General features: G+C 39.1%; 1 protein-coding gene across 11 annotated transcripts in view; it reads right to left on the bottom strand.

Moving 5' to 3' along the window:
- Positions 1 to 22,084, bottom strand: part of casz1 (castor zinc finger 1) — a 241,870-nt gene that overhangs the window by 12,819 nt on the left and 206,967 nt on the right. For 9 of the 11 annotated variants that reach the window (XM_015378156.1, XM_015378155.1, XM_015378154.1 and 6 more), the window contains 7 exons: positions 20,952 to 21,852; positions 18,471 to 18,536; positions 13,270 to 13,366; positions 10,658 to 10,822; positions 7,795 to 7,967; positions 5,485 to 6,350; positions 1,488 to 1,620 (listed from right to left, as the gene is read on the bottom strand). In XM_015378156.1, the coding sequence (XP_015233642.1) occupies positions 1,488 to 1,620; positions 5,485 to 6,350; positions 7,795 to 7,967; positions 10,658 to 10,822; positions 13,270 to 13,366; positions 18,471 to 18,536; positions 20,952 to 21,852 (2,401 nt within the window). The remainder of the gene's footprint in view (positions 1 to 1,487; positions 1,621 to 5,484; positions 6,351 to 7,794; positions 7,968 to 10,657; positions 10,823 to 13,269; positions 13,367 to 18,470; positions 18,537 to 20,951; positions 21,853 to 22,084) is intronic. The other 2 variants (XM_015378151.1, XM_015378160.1) reach the window with 1 other exon arrangement.

The raw sequence follows: 22,084 nt of genomic DNA, 5'->3' as shown, positions 1-22,084 counted from the left end.
AAAGGCTTTTTTAAAGGAAACTACATTAATTAAAACTTTTAAAGTTCCTTTTTCTGTTTACTTGAGACGAAAAAGAGAGCAGGACTTTTCACGGATAACAGGAATCCAAAACAAAGTATAATCAAGTTTCTTTGTTTTATCATTTTAAACTCTTTTGTCTATAAGGAAGATACTGGATTTTTTTTTATTTATTGTCATTAAAACGTCTCAGGCAAGGAGCAATGAAACGGACTCTCTGCATTTAACATATCCCCTTGGGCAGCAGTGGGCTGCCAATGTGCGGCGCCCGGGGAGCAGTGTGAGGTTAAGGGTCTTACTCAGAAAGCCAGAGTGGGAGTCTGTGGGAGCGGGTCTTGAGCTCAAAACCTCTGGATTCCAGGCTCTATGCCCTAACCACTAGGCAGCCACTCCCTACACGGATTTGAAACATGTTGTGATCTGGATATTTTAGGTAATAGTCATAGAGACTGCTATAGGTATGTGATGCTAGCCATGTGAACTGAGACAACCCTGAATACCATTAACTGTTGTTGCGCCTAAGTTCATAGAGTCAATAATTGTGGCAGCTAGACTACAAATTGTTTTATTTTTCTTGTATCTGCTTATGATTGAAAATAAATCAAAAAAGGCTAAAGAGTTGTCAGTGGGTTATATTTACACAAAACAAGGATTAAAAATCAGCCAAATCATGTGTCTTTAACAACCATAAAAAAGGGACAACCAAACTTTAAAATATACTGTGCAATAAAACACTTTTCTTTTTATTATGAAAGTCTTTTTAAGTAATTGAAATAAATAAATTTGATCATTCAAATGTAATAATCTATCTATCTTTTAGGCATAATAAAATTGTGCTAAATCTTTTTGATTTAAGTTTTGTGGTAAATATGGTGTCAGTGTAAGATGTTTGTATTTTATATCTAATCAATCAGTTTAAAGAATAATTTCATCATCATACAGCTGTAAACAGGCCATTAATCCTTACTGGCTGGTAAAACAAAACTTAAAAAATCAACCAGCAGCAATGACGCCACAGTAACAAAAATACTCCTTGGTGTGAAATTTAACTGAAAATGGCAGAAAACTAAATATTAGCTCTTTTTAGTAAAATCTTTGAGTTTTAAATAAAGTCATAGGAAGCACTAAAAGGTTGTTATTCATTTTAAAAGGAAACATGTTTTCTGCAGTCTTTCAGCAGTGAACAGAAAGCCAATCTAAAGTACAGTAGAGACTTTTTATTGTTTTGAGCTTTGAATCTTTATCAAACTCGAAGACGCAAATATGGAAATGTGAGTCTAAAGTAAAAGCAAAATTATTTAGAGAGTACCAACTGAGAGACTGCTGCTTTAGCAATGTTAGATGGGCCCTATGTGCCAATTCCTAAAATAAGCCAGCTTATTACACCAGGTGAATATTTTCCATGAAATGGTAACCATCTAAAGATGCTAAAAGGTGGATGTTTAATTGGGATTGTATTGCTTGTATACCTGTGGTCTTTCTTGCTCAGGTCCAGGCTCTGGTCCTGCTGGGAATCTTGGGAAGTAGCAGAGTTGGTGTCCACTGGCTCCTGCTTCACTTGAACCAGATTAAACTGGCTGGCCGAGCCTGGCTGCCCATTCCCTGAGGAACCATGCCGGAGACGAAGCAGAGGAGAGAAGAGACAACAAAGTTATTGTTGGTCAGCATTATTACCCTGTGACAAGATCCAATCTGACTTCTGTCCTGGCTCGAGAAGAATACTCCGAGTGATAATTATTGCGAAATTATGTCAGGCCGTCAAGCCTTTTAAACAGTGATTGAGAGGCGGGAGATATGAGGGAAAAAGACTCCTTTTTCTACAGCACTTGTCACAACTCATTTGCCAGGCTGCCTCTTAACTGGTCATTAAGTGAGATGCTAATGCTGAGGGAAAGTGGCAGTCTCAGATTGGCCACCCGCCCCCCTCCTCCCCCCTTCCCACTTTCGTCGGCTTTCTCGTTGGCCTGACAACGGGTGGCGGCCAATGCCACGGAGCATACCCACAAGGAACAGGGGCGCCATGTCGGTCAGATTGGAGATGACAGCCAATCAGATTGGTTCAAATATTGTGACCTCTCTATCACCGTCTCTTCCAAATAGGTATTCAGCGGACAGCGAAGTGGAATTGCAATAAATAAACAGGCGGGGACGACCTGAGGTAGAAATGCTGACAGGAAGGTGAATTCTGGTCCCCCTTTTGATCCCAAGGGACTGAAATATTAATTTGTCCTCAGGCTACACACAGAAAGCTGAGCCTCGGGCTGACAAGAAGTGGAGCTTTGTCTTAAAAAATATATGTTGGAGGTGAGGCACCTCTGGGTCAACCTCCAGGACACTAAAACTGCAGTGCACCAGCAGCCATTACTAGTGTTGAGCAATCAGGAATAGTGACAAGCAAGGTCATGGGCATCCAAGTGTGTGCCCTGGTCAGGATCCACTCCTTTTTGGAACAAAAAAAAAAAAATGGGACAAGCCCAGCTTGTGATGAGGGGGGGAAAAAACACAAAGAGAGTTCTCTTCTGCTAAAAGATGACCCAGAGACATATCAGTCCGAATAGGAGTGGAAAAGCAAGTCTTGGGCCTTGTCAGCTGAAAGCTAGGAGATGGGGAAGTGTCAGTGTCAGTTCACTTTGACAATGGTTAGGCTTGGAGGGGTTGTTGGGGGCGGGGGGTGCGTCTTAGAGGGAAAACAGTAGTCAAACAATAATGCTTCTGGTTTGAGGTCACTGAATGCTTACCAGAGTCAACATCCAGCCCTCCGATTCCCTCCTCCCCCCTACCCTCATCTTGATGAGAGTATATCCAAAATTAACTAGCCAGACGAATCCTGCCTTGTCATTGACAATTAAATCAACTCAGAGACAAAATGAGAGCATATTCCATCAAGAAGAGCCACTAACTACATGATCTCCCTATGATCGGCAGGCTCTGTAAAAAAATTATTCAATATCTTATGATATGTTGACTTTTGAATAGAAAATAAGGCTTGGGTGCACTTCATGAAATTATTATTAGTATTTTTCTTGTATTCACTTCCCAAGGAGGGAGAACAAATGAGTTTGACTCAAAGCAGCTTCTTTCTGGAAATTATCCAGGAATAATGTACACCATGTAATTACTCCGGATAAGATACAGAGCTTGTGAAAGATCATTTGTACTGTGCGTCTAATTAGTAAACCCTTCAGATGCTTGAATCTCTAAAAAAAAAAAAAAAAAAAAACTCTTAGGGGTAAATTAGAGTGGAACATTAATTAAAAAAAGAAATACTGAATGCAGAAACAGGAAAAGAGGCTCAATTCACTTTAAAAAGAGGCAAAGTTTCATAGCCTGGTGAGAAAATAAATGCTGTGAAAAATAGCCTCATACACAATGACTTTTCTCACACCTTTTTGTCAGAGAAGCACAAACCACTTCCTCCTCATTTAGCCCTAAATGTCCTGTTCACACATTTTCTGAAGCAAATATGAGAAAAAAACCCACATATACTCCTCGATTCTGCGTCAACTATTTACAAAAATGTCGGTGATTAAAAATGTGGTGATGATGTGTGTGGGGGGGGTTATTTTAAAAACCTTTTATTTCCTAGCAGAACAGCTCTGAGCTGTAGCAGCATGTCTGAAATGAAAGCGACCATCTGTGGAGGCCCCACCCTCAGCACGTGCCTCCCACCCCCAACAGAGTTTTGCTGCTACCTGCTGAAAGCCCAAAAGGTGGAGCTGAGCCCGACAGACTGGGCGCAGCTCCGAGCAGCTGCCCCCCCCCCTCCCCAGCTCTCTCTCTCTGTCTCCTGGCTCTCTGGGCCTCATCCTGCTCTGGGAACACCAGCAGGAATGGTAATCCTTCCCCAACATCCGGAGCGACCCCTCTTTAAAATCCGCCCCCACCTGCTCAGACCCAGAACCTGCTCTAAATGAACGTGGCGCCTCGCTCCGCAGCGCATTATCAGAATTAAATACTTTCTTTTCATTTTCAAATGGTTTTGTTTGGAGCAATATGATAAACACAGACAAGCCAATTACCTCCAAAACATATTTGAATTATGCTAAACAGACTCTGGCATGTTTTTGTGAAAACTGGAGGTTTCTAGAAATTCAAAAAGGGTCTTTGTTGATGAGTGTCTTCCTTGTATCTGTGCCTGTTTTTTCGCTCTGCTGCTTTGAGGCATTTCTACTTCGGTGATTTCACTTCTTTTTTTTATCAGTTTGCACATGAAAATCTTTTTTTTTTTTTTTCTGGCAATTTTTCAACTTAATTTCATTCCACCTCCATTTGCTTGGAACGAGCGCAGACAGAGATAAGAGGCCAATGATGAGGAAACATGTTCAACACAAGCCCCATGAGCCCCCTGCTCCGAACATCATAAGAGACTTTTACAGGCTCTACTCTCCCCCTGTCAGCGCATTTATCTCCAAATGGATTGTGGGTATCTAACAAGCGATCAACGCAATAACAGAGCCAGAGCAGAGCACCGTGCCTCTGGTTTGTCCCTTTAAGTCCGAAAAGCGCTGGTTCTTCTGGTTTTTTTTCTACCTTAGGGATGATTATAGAGATGACCTCTGAGTGCACTCTGCCTGCCATGTCCACACTCAGAAAGGAAGATACTTTAGTAGAAAAGCAGAAAATACACAAAGGCAACCTGTTACTCTTAATATGTGATATATATTCTATTCTATAATATATCCATTATTTCAATATATGAAGTATTTGATTTTAATTAATAATTGATTTTTTTTCTATAATTTTTTTTATGAATATTTGCTTTTTCAGAAGTTGCATAATGTTAAGTTATCGGTTTAACATTATGGAAGTCCCTGGTAAAAGAAGCTATCTGCTAAAAATATGTTAAATCAAAGCGTATTAATGGAAAGTTTGGTGAAAGGTAAAAGTGTGATAAAAAAGGTGAACAAACTCAAATGGCATCCGCTACATTGAGAGAAATTTGATGGAAAGCTTATTAAAGATTTTTTTTCGTTGAGAATAACATCAAATACAGAATGCAAGTATTTGTTGATCAGTACCATCCGCTGATGTTACTTTATGGTGTTTTATTATGACCAATCCCAACTTTTTGCTACAAGAAAATTTCATCACAATTTGTTTTATCACCTCGAGGAACCTCAGGCAAGCAGAACTTTGCTCCTTTCTACCTCTTTGAGATTATAAAACCTTATGTTTACAAATAAAGCCGTAGCACCACTTTTTATCACATCTGGAAAAAAAAAAAACTAACTTAAAACACTGAGGCATCAATGACACATATAGCAATCTAACTGTTTAGGACATCACATATAAAAAGAATGCTTTCATCGTTTTTTTTAATTAGTTATATGATCAAAATTAAAAATTCTCAAAAAAATATCTAACATTGTCATAGCCTTAGATTTTTGCTTCTAAATAAATGATTCAAATGAAGTAATGCTGATATTCTAGGTTATTGCAGAGGACCTGTGCTTGAGAAGTACATACCTGTGTCTGCGTTGTTTAAAGGCTTCAAGGCAGCAGCCGCCAATCTCGCCATCATCGGTGATATCAGACCCTTGCTAGCTGAAATCTTCTCCATAATAGAAGAGCTGGCGAAGGAAGTTGGAGTAGTCACCATGGCTGCATCTCCCCCCACAGAGGAGCTACCCTGGGTCAAAGAGTCGGTGGGCATGGAGTGGGCTCCAGAAGATGCGGCCGTTATCAGGCCGCCAGCTGGTGGGGGTGGTTGGAGAGGCAGCCGCGGCATTAGCGGGAAGAATGGGTTGGAGGAAGCCAAGGCGCTGTTGGAAATAGCAAGTGCTACTGGCATGTTGTTGGGCAGATTCTGAGTCAGCAGGCTCGACATGCGCTGGCCTTGGCTGGGCAGCGACGGAGTGGGCTTGAGGGTGTGGCCCGACATGGACGAGGAGGCGGCGGTGGTGGGCGTGCTCAACAGGTGTGGTACAGTGGTGGACTGCTGGGTCGTAGGCGAGGCACTCAGGCTGGAGTTCTTGCTGCTGATGGCGGAAAAGTCCATAAGGTCATCGTTGCTTGACTCCTCCGGCTCGTCCTTCGGGGCCAGGAAAGTAGAGGGGAGGCCCATGACGCCGGATGAGCGGATATGCCGCCGTTCATGCTTGCGTTTGTGGGATGTCATCTGGCTGGTGGAGGTGAAGGTGAAGCCACAGCCCGAGCGAATGCAGTGGAAGTGGTTGGTTGCTTTGCTGTACACACAGCCTTCATACTTGCATTCCTCGTACTTATAGAACTTCTTGAAACCATCCTTGGCATATGCATCATCCTTGATGTGGTAGCTCTTGTGCTTCTCAATGTCACACTTGTTCTTGAAAGTGAATGTGCAGCCCGGACGTCTAGATAGATAATGGGAAAGTAAGAGGAATGTGTTAAAACCAGCTACAGGAAGCTGCAGAGGAGCATTTTCATATTATATCGACTGACTTCAATGTATCTGATTGGTGTTTTATAGAAGTGGGACAACACAAGGGAACAGTGAATTGATGAATGGTCATACATGTCAAAATGTTTACTAAATAAAAATCTTTAAAAGAATAGGATACTCCTAAAAAATCCAAATGAACAGAATACAAAACACTGTTAACAAATCAGCATGAAAACTCCGCTCCCACCAGGAAACACAATAGTGGCAGCATGCTGTGGTAATGGTTTTTTCAGCAAAGACAGGGAAGTTAGTTAGACCCGACAAAGGACGGATGGAGCTAGATGGAGAGCACTATCACACTTCTAGTTCATCATTTTGCAGCTCTTCATGTTGATCTATTGCAAAATCTCAGTAAAATGCATTGTTTTAGTTGCAAAGATTCAAATTGCTATGAAGTTTTAAAGGTATACATGTGTTTTAAGGGCCCTATATCTGAAGGCTTTGGTCAAATAACACATTTCTAACTGAAGATAATTAAACACCATACGATTTCTTACAAGGGACGACTATGGTCCTGTTTTAAAAAAAAAAAATCTTTAAATTAAATAAAGAGCTTGTTGCTGTTGTAAAAACTAATCAAATTTAAAGGGTTTGCCAAACGCCTCAGGAGCTATAGAGCAAGAACACACACACATAAAAAAAAAAAAACTCTCAACATGGAAACATGCTGTCGCCAAAATCAAGCTGTGTGGATTTTTTTGTTTCATATTTATACATGATGCTTAAGGAAATCTATATTTAACACTCTAAAGAGTGTATGCCATTATGCATGCTTTCTGTTCTCTATTTAAACTGTTTTTTTTATTATTTTTTAGTTAAATGTTAAAGTTGTTCAAATCTGAGCCGAGGTTTTTATACACCTGGCAGATTTAAATATAAAATAATTATAATCCAACAAAATATTTGCTGATGATAATAAGACAGGAATCACTGAAAAGATAATAAGACATGTAAAAGGAGTGCTGACTTATTAATTACTGACTATATTAATATTTTATAAAGATGACACACTGCTTAATGATCAGTGAGATTATTTTCTGCAGATTTATAGCAATTAGAAAGGTCTTAAGACTAAAAAAAGCTGATTTTTCTTGTCTCTACTGGTGCTTTGAGAATTTATCTTTGGTGATGAGATCCAATTCTTAAATGTTATGTTAAATGTTCCAACTTCTGTCGAAGCCACTCTACAGCTTTAACACAACTTTAAATCACATGAAACATGTTGTTGAAACTAAAAGTTGTCCTTTAAAATTAAATCTGACAGAAGTATTAATGCATTTCAGCATTTCATTAAATCTTCTAATGTTTAATACTGTGTGTGGATTAGGTTTGACTGTATGAGGTGTTCTTTTCACCTGCAGTGGAAGTGCGTGGTCTTCTGGCCGTAGAACTGACACCCGACTGTGCCACAGTCTTCAGTGGCGCGGAATCTCTGGAAGCCATCATTGATCAGCTGGGCATTCTTCTTGTGGAAGTTTTCATGGGTCATGACATCTGAGGTGCTGGTGTACACCTTGCTGCACCCCACCTACAGAGCAGAGACAGTGTGCAATGATGGAAAACGAGATTTGGGCCGACAGCGTGCATCAGAGTTTCGGTTTGCAAAGAAAGGCCTAAAAAAAAGCCAGCTTCTTGAAATGCGGTGCTTTAAAGATATCTAGTATACAGTATGGGGTACAGAAGGGGGAGCTCATTGTGGTTATGAAAACGCTAGTGGCCTAGAAATGTATGGAAGAGGGTTTTTTTTCTCACATTCAACTTTTAATATGTGGTGATGCACATATGAGCGTCGCAGGTTTCGGATTAACCCTCTGAATGGGAAACAATCTTTGTCATCTTTGTCACAATTGGAAGGAAAGACATAGTAACTGAAAGAGGTGGTGGTCACAGAAAGCTTGTGAAACTACAGTACCTTCCTGGCAGAGCTGCGTTTTAGAAAATGAAATTCAGATTTGGAGCGTGATGTGGAGATGCTACAAGCTTACTGTAACTCTGAGAAAAAGGGTTTAGAGAGCCGGTGGTGGGTCGGGGGCAGAAGAAACCGCAGGAGTAAGATGACTGTCTTGATCTTTAGTTTAAAAAATGTTTTGGAACAAACGACTCCTTACAGGCAACAAAGAGGGGAAAAAAGAGGTAATGTTTGAATTAAAAGCAGCGATTGTATATCATGAGTGGCAACTTCTCCATAACGAGTCAAACAATGAAAAAGACGCCACTCTGTTTCTTTCTTCTTTTTGTCCCCCCGCCTCTTAAATCAGAGTAGCCGATGCCAACATCTGCAGGTTCTCAGCGTCTGTTAAAACAACGTCTGAAATATCCTAATAACAATTACGCCGTTAGAGAGGTATAAAAAAAAAAAAAAACTATACATGTGGAGCCATCCTGGGCTGCCCCTGCCGCAGTGACACTTTGAAAATAAGCAGATGAAACAAAAATTAAACAAATCCAGAAGGAGGGGAATAATTCTCAACAGGCTGCTTGGTACTAAAAGATGAAAAATGCGAAGTTTATATAAACACCTTAGGGAAATTTTATCCATGCCAATTAAGGAGAGAGAGAGTAAGAAGTACGGAAACGCACAGAAGCTTCACCTCTATACACTTTTCTGTTTCGCTCGCCTTTACTTTGGACCTGCCAAACTGCTTTTTAAGGACAAAACACTAAATCCATTTAATGGATCTTTTTCTTCTTATATATGTAGTAATACAGTGATATTTTGTTCTTTATTTTTTTTAAATCAATATAATTTATTATTATATATTTTATTATATATATATCTATATATATATATTTTATATATATATAGATATATATATAATTTTTTTTTCATTTTTTTGTAGGTTTATGCAAGTTTTTATACAATTTTCTATATTTCAAATGTAAGAACTAGGCTATTAAATTGTGTTTAACAATAATGGCTGTCATTTATCTATCTAAATGACTTAAGCTAATTTAGTTTCATTTTGATTTTTACCGCTTTCAAAAAAGTGCACAGTTTACAGTAAACATCTCAATGGCTGTTTTGATTGTTTTTAATCTTGAACACGCCTCATTTACAGTCTTCTATGAAAAAAATTGCTGACGAATTCACAGAGATGAACACTAAAGAAAGCTGTAGCTCTAAAGGGGGAACATTTGAGAAAACGTTGATGGAAGACGCAATGAATGCAGGAACATGCAAATTTATGACTTCAGTACAGTACCTTGTGATGATACTCATTGACCTTTTTCATATTTCCCACGCTCCAGAAACTTTGTTTCACACCTTTAATTGAAATGCTATGTGATTGGTAACACAAAAAGTAGGGTGTAAAAATCTTTTGTTTTCGTACAATGCCACATAAACTTCTTAATATTAGCCAGTTTAACCAACTTTCTTAAGAAATTAACTAGTAAATAAACTAGGTGCAGTTTTGTCTTAGCATAAATTTGGATGTCAATTTTAATAGACTAGCCTGGCATGGAGAGTATCAATAAAACAGCTAAGAATTGCATTGTAACTGAAGAGGGGCTGAAGAGATCTGCAGCTCAGGTGTAAGAATCTATTAATAGGACATCTAATATTAAAACACTCGCTACATTTTGGTTTAAATTAAGAGTTGCAAGAAGAGAGTTAATGCTGAACTAAAACCCAAATAATCCCCCTTTAAAGTTTACAACAACCAGTAGGAGTAACAAGCAATATGCGAAAAAGGTGCTTAATTGTCGTGTGGGTTTGTTTCCTTCACATTACATCAGAGGATGAAGCGAAATACTGAGACGTTTACAACTCTAAACATACAGTACAGCCAGAGCTCCAATGGAATGTATTGATCAAAACACGTTGATGCAAAGATTACCTAAACGTATATCCAACTGGAACTCTATGGCAACACCAAAAAATTTCAATTTATAGATATTCTCCAGTCAATCTTGTCTGAATGGAAAAACATTTTATAGATGTGTGAAGCTGGGAGATGGATATTATGATAAATAGATGGAATTGTAATAAATAAAAGTAGACTTTTTTTAAGATACCGAAGCAACAAAATTTGTGGCAACTTTTGGATTTCCCTGCAACTGTTAAAAGCGTTGGGTTATTTGTTATTTTTCATGCTAAAGCATGTGGAACCAAGGCTGCGTATTTTGTTTCCGTGTATGTGAACCCCTCGTGCTATGCCCACTGTACATGTTTGTGGCTTTATGTGTAGGTGGGGGTGAGGAGGAGCTGCAGTGTACCTGCATGCAGTGGTAATGGGTGCTTTTTCCATTGAGGTGGCAGCCATGGTAGTAGACGCTGCAGTCATCCAGAGGGCTGAAGCGCATGAAGCCATGCTGCAGGGAGTTGTCCCTCTTCTTGTGCATGTTGTAGTGCCTGATTACATCCTGCTTACTGGTAAACCTCTGCAAAAGGGTAACGGGGAGAGGGTGGGGGGATACAGCAACAGGTTGGCATTATTTAAACCCGTCACAGAGTCAGCAACAAGTCACTTTAGCTCTATGAAGGCAGCAGCTGCAACATGCAGAAGCCAGTTGGCAGTCAAGGCGGGATGTGCACGCTGCAAGGAAAAAGGATCAGGATTTCTTTAAAGATGACAGCCTCAGTGGTTATTGATTTACTCTGCAAAATGAGCCCTGAAGGCTCCTGGAAAGCATAAAATATCCTCTTCAGTCAGCCCTTCTCTCTATTTTTCTTCTTTTTTTCTACACCTTCTAGCAATACACGTTTTTATTTTCAAATTAAGATGAATCAATTGACATGCAAGATCACAGTTCTTGTGTTGTTGTTTTTTTTTTTCTTTTTTTGCACTAGAAGGAATTATGTTCCATGCAGATGGTTTCCCAGACGTGCACAGGGGAAAAACAGCAGACAACAGAAACAAACAAACAAACAAGTGAACCAAGAAAAAAAAAAAAACATTTTCCTTTTCAATTCACTGAGATATGATTCTGTTTTTAATTAAAACACCAGAGCTTCGCTTTTTCTTTTTTTTTTCTTTCGGTGCAGGTTTCAGTAGTAATGATGAATGAATATACTGAGGGACCTGCCCTCTAAAATTACAAATATATAAATAAAAATCCTTCCCACATTCAGGAGTCAGGAAGAGGGGAAACAGGAGGGGGAGAAAAAAAAAGAATCACCCCACAGAGACTTGCAGGAACCAAATCTGCTGTAATTGGGTTTAAGCTGATCCTAAAGAAACTGTAACAGGAGACGCTTAAATCAATGAGACAGTTCTGCCTTTAAGGGGTAAAAAAAAACAAAACAACAAAATTATACTAAAAAGAAACTCATCGCTGCATAAAGTAGGGTAATTGCTTTGTGTCATGTGTTCCTCTTAAAGAAAAAAGATCTCAAAGCTGTTGGTTTATCACTCTTGGACTGTTTCCCTCTATATATTTCTAAGATGTCTGACTCCATGGCAGAGCAAACTTCATCAGGAGTTTCAATCTAACCGATGAACACTCTGTCACATCTGAAGTCTTTCTTTTTACCTCAGAAATTCTGAGTCAATTTGGCATATATGCTTTTTTCTGCTATGGGGTGATGCCTGATGACCGGAAGATGAGTTGAGCAGCGGTCAGGGTACATTCGATCTGTCAAGCCGTCCAAAATAGGCCATAGATAGAGCTGAGTGGGAAAAAGATCTCATTTTCAGTGGAGTGGCGATGAAGGTTGGGAGCCACTTGCTACATTTATTTTAGGATTCCCACCAGTGTGGCAAGAAGCACACTCTCGCTCATGTACAAGCCCATGAAAGGAGAATGTTAGGACTCAGCCAATCGCCCACAGGCTGGCAGTGGGATAATATTCCAGGAGTGTGTGTCATGTAACATTTCATGAGTTATCGCTCTGAAAAAAAGGGCTGCTCATCACACAGTGCCTGTCCCTTTTTTTTTTTCCCCCACTGTATATTGACATCCAGAAACCTGGCTTCCAGAGCATATCTGTGTTTCCATGCAGCACTAAACTAACAGAGAAATGTGGGGCTGACCGTGGAAATTGCTGTGTTAACCTGAACTAACTCTCTAAATAACGACACAAGATGATTTTCCTTTGTGTTCTCCAAGAATCTGTCTAATCAGGCTGCTGAGGGGAAATTCATGCAGAAAATGAAAGCTTAGGTCTGTGATGCTTCTCGCGACATAAACAATGTTTATCCGGGGGGTAATCTCCTTAGATCAGGAGCAGACAGAAGATTACAGCTAAAGATGGCTTCATTTAGAAACAGAATTAGGAGGAAAAAAGGAAGACACCAAATCCAGCTCTAGCTGTTTGGATTTTTGTTTTTCACATCTTTTGGTGAATCTGTCTGCGTTTCTCCCTCTCTGGCCATATGTTACAGCATAAACAAGGTCTGTTTTATGATCTGCTTTGTGTTTTTCGCCATCCTCTGCTGTACTTGACATGCTGTGGAACCAGGAAAGGATTAGAAATGTGTGATTGGATTAAAGGCAGAGGCAGCGTATTAAAACAACAGAGTAAGCAGAAAAATTATATTTAAGTCTTATTAGAACAGCTCTGGCTGAAAATGACTGAAAACCTGACAGATGTATAGAACCACCGTTTGTTCAGCAGGCCTTATACCAACAAACCTTTCATCTGTGTAAACTTTGGCTGGGTGTGACCCACTGAGTAAAAAAAAAAAAGGAACACAACACACTATTTTTCTATCCTTGGAGCTCCACATCCCTTTTTTGGGTCCTTCAGACCTTTAGCTGTAAATAACCCCTGCTGTCTTAAAATAAACCATGCCATTTATTGCTCCTTGGCAGGTTTTTAGCCAATAAGGGTGGCCTTTTCAAATTTGCATTTGGGTCATGCTCATAAAAAGTGATAAAGTACTCACGCTCACCTGGTAGTTACACTCAGGGTCCATGCAGTGGTAGTGCTCTCTGTACTGGTAGGCACAGTGCACGTGTCCACAGTGCTGACTTCCAGAGAACCTTCAAACACAGGACATATTAAACCGCATTAATAATGAAATGCTGTCATCTTTGTCTCAGTATAATTGGCCCAGGCTGTCCAGATTGCTGCCTGGTCCAGGTAAACCTCAAGTTGTTGTACATCAGCACAAGATTCTTACTGTAAAAACGAAGCTGTATTACACATAAAGATTTAAAAGACACAAATGATCTGTAAAAAAAAAAAAAAAAAGCATATCAACCAGCTTGTAGCTTATAGTTTTAAAGCACTTTCTTAATGAGAGAGGTAGGGGTGGAGATGCTTTCACCTTCCACTCCAGAAACGTCCACGTGTTTCACATTCTGGTATCAATTTGAGAAAGAAATTTGATATTTCTCTAATTTGGACAAAATGTTGGTTTAGCTGAATCAACATTGGGGAGCAACATGTTGGGGAGGGGAGGGATGATACTGTTGTGCATTACATACAGGGGCAAAAAATGACAGAGAGTCGCAAAAAAATGCAACGCTCCCCCCTCCCTTGCCAATTGCTGGCTGCACTTTTTCCTCAGTGGTAGGATAGAAAGATCTGATTTTTACTCTGCATCCGTCACTTTTATCTGGAACTCAAAGCTCTATCTACTGCATCTGTTTTAGCCTGGAGCCCCAAAAATAGGATATCATAAATGAAGATTTTGCTAATACATTATCTAATAGGTTTTCAAATAGGATGTCAAAACCCATATAATTGTGATGCTTTTAATTACAAAGCTTTTTATAAAGGGGGGTGTCTCCGCCTCTAACCTAACCCTTTGACCTCAAGCCCATTAGACATGACAACGGCAAGCCTAAAGGGCACGCTCAATGCTGCCTTTGTTTCTGGTGTGACTGTGTTACATCACATATGGGACTCACATATCTACTATTTTGTGTAAAAAAAAACAACAAACAAAATTCTGGGTTAAAATGTTTTTAGAAATCATTGCAGGTTTGGAAAGACAAAGGTCGAACAAGGCCTAAAAAAGTAGAATTTGCTGCGTACCTGACTATGAAACTATTGTATATTGCATGTGCAGCTTGTGTGGGTAGGGCCCACATCCTTTGCTTGTTGTTTGTGTAACTACATAAAGAGCAGAACAGCAAAACCGTAACATCTTCTAAACTGCAACTATGTTTAGTGGGTGTTTGGTTTTTTGTGTTTCGTCTATCAGAACATTATCAAAATAACAATAAATGGATCTTCATCACAATGTTACATCTGTAATTAATTTTTTACTTGCAGGAAGAAATAGTTTTTAAAAGAACGAATATATAGCAGCCTGTTACACACACCTACTATGAGGTGAAAACGTTTATAATACAGCAACACACACAGGAAGACATTATTAAAAAAAGATCACAGCAAATGGAGAAAAATTTGCTGATAAATCGTTAAAAACCCAAAAAAGACAAGAAAAACAAGGCCGTTGATTGAGTTCTTAGAGGTAATGCGCTCATCTTCTCGTGTCACCTTCAAAGTTACCCAGCTCACACCTTCAAACCGGCTGCTGCTTTCCGCACTCTGCCACAAATTACCCGTCTGTCACACCAATTTCAACTAAATTATCTTCATTTATTTCCAATAGCGCTGCAACAGACACTTGTTACTCTAAACCCTCTTTTTTTCCCTCTGCAGCCGCTAACGTATTAGGTAACTCTTATTTTTTATTCCACTGTGAAAAATCCTTGTCAAATCAATTCCTCGTTCTTTCAGGTAAACAACACTTTAGTCCCGTAAGGTAAAAAAAAGTCAGGTTCTGTATCTGATCTTTCCTGCCAAGATCCAAAAAAAGAGTATAGTCTAAAAAAACCCTGCTTTTTGGCTGTTGAGCCGACACTTTTATGGTGGTGATTATAAGCCTGACAATGATGACTGTTAAAATCCTCCAATTACCAGTGAAAACACACAAATAAACATTTGCTCTGCTGCTGCCAAGGAGAGAGGGGAAAAGGGGGCTGAGTAATATTTTTTTCTATCTCTCTTTCTGTTTTTTTTCTCCTCCTTGTTAGGATTATCCCAGAGCTGCATTTACAGATCACTTTGCTGAGTTCATTAAGTTAATTGAACAGTATATTCAGAGCTGTTTTTTAATTGGCAGTGCAGATGTTTGTGTCTCTTTAAACAGATCCAACCAAAGTTTGTAGGAGGCTTAGAGCTGATTCTTTTTCTAGTCGGCAATATACTTATTTGTACATTTCAAGCATTTTCCTCCTGCTTTTTCGGGTTATGGCAAACAGCCAATAATATAACAAATTCAGATTTTAAATTTGTTATTATACACAAATGATAGGTTATGGCCTACTTAAAACTAAAGACAGCAACTTAAATGTTGTATAAAAGCACAAAACCTACAAAGATCACCACTAAAGAAGCTGGCTGTTTAAAGAGTGTTTTATCAAAGCATAATATTGGAAAGTTAAGTGATAAAAAAAAAAAAATTTTTTTTTTTTAAAAGCTTACTTTTATTGGTCTTATGTAATATGCATTTTTATTTATTTGTCTTCAATTTATAATATTTATCATAAAAAATGAATGCTTTTAGATAACTTTTGGTTCCTGGGGCATCCAGAACTTCAGAAGGGCCTCGTTTGTGTGGGAAAAAACCCGCAGCAGAATGTCTGATGGCTCTTTTAACAAGGCCAGACCAGTGTGCAGAAGAGAACCAGCATATGTTTCATCTGTAAAGACAGTCTGTACCTCTCCATCACACAGATATACATGCACATCCACGATGATTAACACACAAAGCCCCCCACCTTTCCCCTCTGAGACTACAGTCCACCCCTCTGCTCATTGCCCAGCTGTATCACTTTGCCTCTGGACAATTCCCACTTGCCGCGTCAGGGGGCCTAATGGGCCTCTGCTATTCAGCAGCAGATTAAATATTAATATTGCCATGATACAGAGATTGCAGAGCATCTCCAGTTACAATAGAGTTACACAGATCAAAGTGGTGTGGCAACGGTGGGTGCATGAAAGCATTTAAAGAGCAGAAACTGCACCAAACGCTATCAAGGAACATCTTTAGAGGCTGAACTCGAGTGCGTGTTGAAAATATGAGAAAGCTTTCCCCGTTTTTGGCAGGACTGAATAAAAACATATTTACAAAGCCAATTTTTTTGACAGATTCTACACTCATTATCCGTGGCCCTAAAAAAGATCCTTCCCCCCCTGCCTCTACCTCCCATCTTGCTGCTACATTTGCCCTTTTTATGAGCCCTCCTTTTCCATTTTTTCCCTCCCTCCTTTCCTTATTCTTTCTCTTTTTTTTTTCTCGAGCCCAACACGGAAATTGAAACTGTATCTGGGCTTATCTGCAACCTCCCCGTGCATCAACTGCCGAGATGTTTAGACAAATTTTATGCATTATGCAGCGCAAATATCAAAACAGTTCTTGGCAGTGCCAGCAGAAGTCTCATTAAAAATTCCTTAATTAAATCTTCTTGCAAAATGTAATCAGTCCAAGGAAGGGGTTTCGTGTGTGTGTGCAAGTGTGAGTGCAGAAGAAGACGTGCACGTGTGTGTTTCTGTCAGTACCAAGGCTTTGATTTGTGCCCTTCATGTTATGGCTTGGAGAAGTAATCATTAACGCCAAAACCACTTTGGCTTTTCAAATGCCTTTTTTCTCTTTTTATAAAATAAACAGACAATGATGATCACCTTTTAAGTCGGGATGAAGTCGAATGAATTCGATTGTTCTGTGTCCACTGAAATATAAGACACAGCCTCTCCTCTGATTATCTTTTGTTGTGAACGACTTTACTATTGGTTATTTCTCAACTTTGACATCTTGTACTTGCAAAGTTTTGCTTGTTTCATCTACAACATTTTCAGGGAGTGATGTAACAACCACCCATCATTTTATAGTAGCCAGAGGGATATTTTATACCCATTTTAACCACAGATTATTTTACATAAATACTTTTGGGTCTTTTCATAGTGTACTTTAGGAAAATTTAGCTACCTGGATTCCTTAAATAATATCAAACGATCCAATTGCAGATCTACATCATGATCAATACACATTTTTATTTTTATTAGTTACTAAACTTTTAAATGGACCCATATTATGTGAGCATTTGATGTCTGTTTTTTCTCAATTATTAAAATGTCTGACAACAACCAAAGCACATTTACTTGTTATTAATAAAAAAGACAGAGTTAAAAATTTTTTTTTATATATATAATTTTAAAAGCGTAGAAAACTAAAAGTAATTCATAGTATTACATTTTGAAATAAAAACAAAGATATATAGCTTGGACATGATAAAATTAAATAAAAGGCTAACATTTGACCTTTATTATAGAGATATTTTCAGTCTTAAGTTAATGGATTGCTAGACTGCTGAACTTTCCATTTCTTTTCTGCAGTCTATAGGAGACGACTAACCTATTATTTCAAGCCTAAATCAGTTCTTGTACAGGACTCTGCTCATGTGATCACAGAGTATGACATTACCAACTGTATATGATAATAGAAAATTGTACCCCATGATCTAAGATGGGGGAGCTAATAGTGAATGAAAGTGGCACAAGAATGGAGCCCTGAGGAACCCCACATCTGATTTAAACGCACTTTAGAAAAGCATTGATTATTTTACCTGTCCATTAATTAGATTTTAATGATGAGTTGTGAAAAACAGGGTAATGAGAGAGCAATAAAACAAAAATGGGCGTGTTTGAACTTTACTCTCATTAAGAAAGTGCTTTAAAACTATAAGACTTGAAAAATTCTTGAATACATGAAAGACTCAAAAATGCTGTCATTGACTAAAATCTTAAAACAAAACATTTTAGAACAAAAACATGTTTAGAACTTAATCAAAATTCAGAATTGTTTTCCTTTATCATTAAAAATAAAAAATACTATTAAAATTCATGCAATGCATTTATTGCACATCTCAAACCTTTTATCTCATTTGTTGGTTATTTTTTTTCCCTTTCCTCTCAGCATCTACCTACTCTTCTAATTTATAAGACTTAGATCATTTTCCTACAGTGTAATTACATGGAAGACCAAAAATGCTGCATCCTTTCATTTCAAAAGATCTCTTTATCATTTGTGCACATTTCTATTGATTATTGCACAAAGAGGGATTTGCATACCTGGCAATATATTTCTGGTAGAGGTTGACATCATCACTGGCAGGTTTATCAGGTGGCAGACCATTCCTTATGCAAGAGCAAACACAAAACAGACAGGATTAATGGTGAGGCAGGCCTGTCGGTTGTTAATAAGAAGAAACTGACACAATATTTACTTATAAGCCACTCCCAAACTGTGCACTATTAATATGTATTTTCCCGTGGCATAACAGCATTTTCAGGCACAGTATGAATCAAGGAGAGAGGGTGTGCACTTTGATGCAATGCACTGGCACATGACCAATCAAAGTCCAACATACAGTCGCAAAAGGACATTAATCTTTCATTTAGGGGGGCTATGCACAACTGGATAACAGGGACATAAAGAAAACAATAAAAAAAAAAAAAACAGTTTTTGATAATCTCCTGAGACCTTGGCTCTAATGTGGATGTCAGGTTTGCTGGAATCAGTTCAAACAAAGATGTAAGACACCTCTAAAAGCTGATAGTGTTCAGTTTCAGCTCAAACAAATTCATTTCAAGGCAGGAAATAAAGAGGAATTCATCACATTACAGCGGCGCATAGGGGAATGGTGTTTTCCTTTTGTCACCTGTGTTGTGATTCCTTTCATAGAGCTGGCAGCAGAATAAAAACCCCTAATAGAGATTTGGTTGTGTTTTCCCCCGCTCAGCAAGTGGCATTTAGCTCCATGTGAGCAGCTCCACACAGGGGATGACCTGAGGTTAATCTGGCCCAGAGGGGAGGATACATTGCCAGACATTTTACTCAGCGCCCCTTCTCCTCCCTGTGTACTACAAGCAGCAGACTGGGTCAGTTAGCCAACACAGCCGCTTCGCAGAGCCTCCAACCTGGCAAAGGCCAAAGCTTGAGGGAGAGGTGCCTGAGGGCTCTTAAACAGTGTCTTTGATAGGTCCTGGCTGAGTGGAGACGAGGTCACAACCAATCAAACTGACTCTCTGGAAGCTCCTTCCTTCTGCTAATGCACACAGCTGTAGGTGTGCTCCCCAAACCCCTCGTTTGCTTCCTTTAAAGTGCCCTCATCAGGCAACATTGAGCCAGCCCCAGCGACTCACCGGGAGGTTAGCAGTGGCTCCAAAGTAATTAAAGGGAGAGTTGTTACACCCTAGCCAAACGAAAGAAGTCAGTCACTTTGCGATGACTGTGCTAAATCAGTCTCCACGGAGTGCTACGGCGAGTAAACACTTCATGCGCCTTCGCAGCTCATAATGTCGTGGATATATTGGGCGTTATGCGCTGTTTCACACCACGGAGGTAGCAATTACCTTTGCGTTCGGCTAACTGACTCACAGAAGCAGTTAAAGTGTATGTGGGCATCACATTAGCTCTGAGGGGTCTCTACTCAAAGACCAGTGGTGCAAAGAAAACAGACTTTTGTATTTTAAATTGTTCAATTTTATTAGTCAAATTTAAACGAGAATTATTTATGTAATATGTGTACAAGGAATTTTTGTAGAAAGGAACTTCTAAGAATCAGATGCATAAAAAACAGGATAATTTTACCTTTTTTTTTTTTTTTTTTTTTTTTAAATAGGTCCTAAAATTTCACTTTTTGTCAAATTCTTCACAGGAGAATTGAGAATTAGTTTGTGTATTTTTTTCATCTGAATGCCTTGAAAAGTGTGAAGTACATATCAAGCCAAATAAGTCACATTTTCGGAGTATAGTTTCACTGAGTTCCAGTCAGCAATGCTACATTTTCTTTTATTCTTGTTCCTCAATTTCTTGATAAACCACATATCTATTTAGTCCCACCACACCCAAACTTGATCTACACAGTTGTTTTTCTTTCTCAATTTCATGACCCATTTTGCAAAGGATTTGTGAACAAAAATTCAAACTAAAGTCCTGTGTACATTTATTGGGCTATTTTATAAAAGTATGAATTTCTTTTGCATTTAGATATGCCATAAAAAGTTTTTTAGTGACAAGAGAGGGGGTTTTTACATATTCTCTTTCTGGCATGTATGTGTGCATATGATAGACGGAGGCCTTTTGTTTGCTCATGACCATTTTTCTAAAAAGAGAAATCCATGTAGCTTTTATTTTGTTGACTCTGATTTTATTAAAAACTTTAAATGTAAAATACAGACATTCATTACTTGGATGAAACAGCAAATCCTCTTAGAGAAAGCTGCAGCTATATTTATTTTTTTTGTTTAGGAAAAATGTAAAATCTAAACTAATAAACATGTTTGGCTTAGACACACTTTAGTAGTGCTGCAAAATATTGCAGAGGTAGTTTAGGATAGTAAAAACTAACCAAACAGTTTAGTCCTGCATTAGAAGATCCTGAAATATTTTAACAAGGAATTCCTTTGCTGTTTCAAGATGGTTGAAACCATGGTTCATTTCGGGTTTATCAGAATAATGCGCCATTCAATTACCTATATTAAATGTGGTTTTGACTGAATGAAAAGGAAAGAGAAGATGTTTTTTGATGTCACAATGAACAGACTTACTTCACTGAGGACACGGTGCCTGTGGTTATAGAGTCGGTCTTTGAAAAGCTGGACTTTATATAATCAGCTGCGTTGAAACTTATGTGTCCAGCCTGGTCCATTGTAAGCCCCGGGGCAATGGTGGCACCAGCTGAGCCCACAGCAGGGACCCCAGGAGCTCCTGGGTTTCCTTGTGCCGTAGCCAAGACGTTAGGAATCAGAGAAGTTTCTGGATTCCCTGGTATCAGCTTCTGAATTGTTCGGATGTCATACTTGGATGGACGGCCCACTTTACCAGTCTTGAAGGCGATAGCACCGCCCATGTCAGGGTTGCCCTCACCGGGTTTGAACAAGTGCAGAAACTTGACGTTCTCCAGATCGTATTTGGACGGTCGCTTGTAAGCATTGCCGTTCTGTTGCTGCAAGCTCTCGCCCATCTTTAGCTTCTGAATGAAGAAGTCATATTTTGAGGCTCTGGAGGCCATGCTCTGCACATGGGATGAGTTGGGTGGCTGAGAATTACCCAGTTGAGGTGTTACCGACTGTTTGTGGTCCAGGCTGGAGGGGTAGATCTGTCCCTCTGCCCCCGGTAGGCACCCAGAGCTCTGAAGCATAGAAGCACTCTTTTCTTGGGCCAGTTTAGCGTTGAGGTCATCTGGTTTAGGTGGGGAAGCATGCATGGGCCAAGGGGGGGTCTCACCAGCCTTTAGCTTGCGGATGTACTCTTCATACTTGGAGAAGCGAGGGCTGCGAGAGTCGTCTGCATTGCTGAGGGACGAGGGGTCTGAGGTAGCAGCTTTTAGGCTGTCAAAGCTGATCTTCTTGGTCACCTCATCCCTTACTTGCTGGTCATCATAACCAAACATGCCAAGAAACTTATTCATGGTGTTGACAGCATAGTCACGTAGGGCTGAAGCTTCTCCTGCACAAAAGAAAATAAAAGAATGGTAAAATATATATATATATATATATATAGTTCAACACCTAAAATTGGTCCTTTCAAAAGTATATATGTATAACTATTATAAGCTCACACCAAAACCAAAATAAATATAAATGATAATGTATTTACTTATGTCATATATTCCTATTTGGTTAGTTGTGTCTAAAACAGTCTACCACTATTTTTCTTGTTCAAGAGAGAACAAGAAATA

The sequence above is a fragment of the Cyprinodon variegatus genome, unplaced genomic scaffold (assembly GCF_000732505.1).
Source record: "Cyprinodon variegatus isolate N-32 unplaced genomic scaffold, C_variegatus-1.0 Scaffold165, whole genome shotgun sequence".
NCBI lineage: Eukaryota > Metazoa > Chordata > Actinopteri > Cyprinodontiformes > Cyprinodontidae > Cyprinodon > Cyprinodon variegatus.
This window is presented reverse-complemented; position numbering and strand designations above follow the sequence as displayed.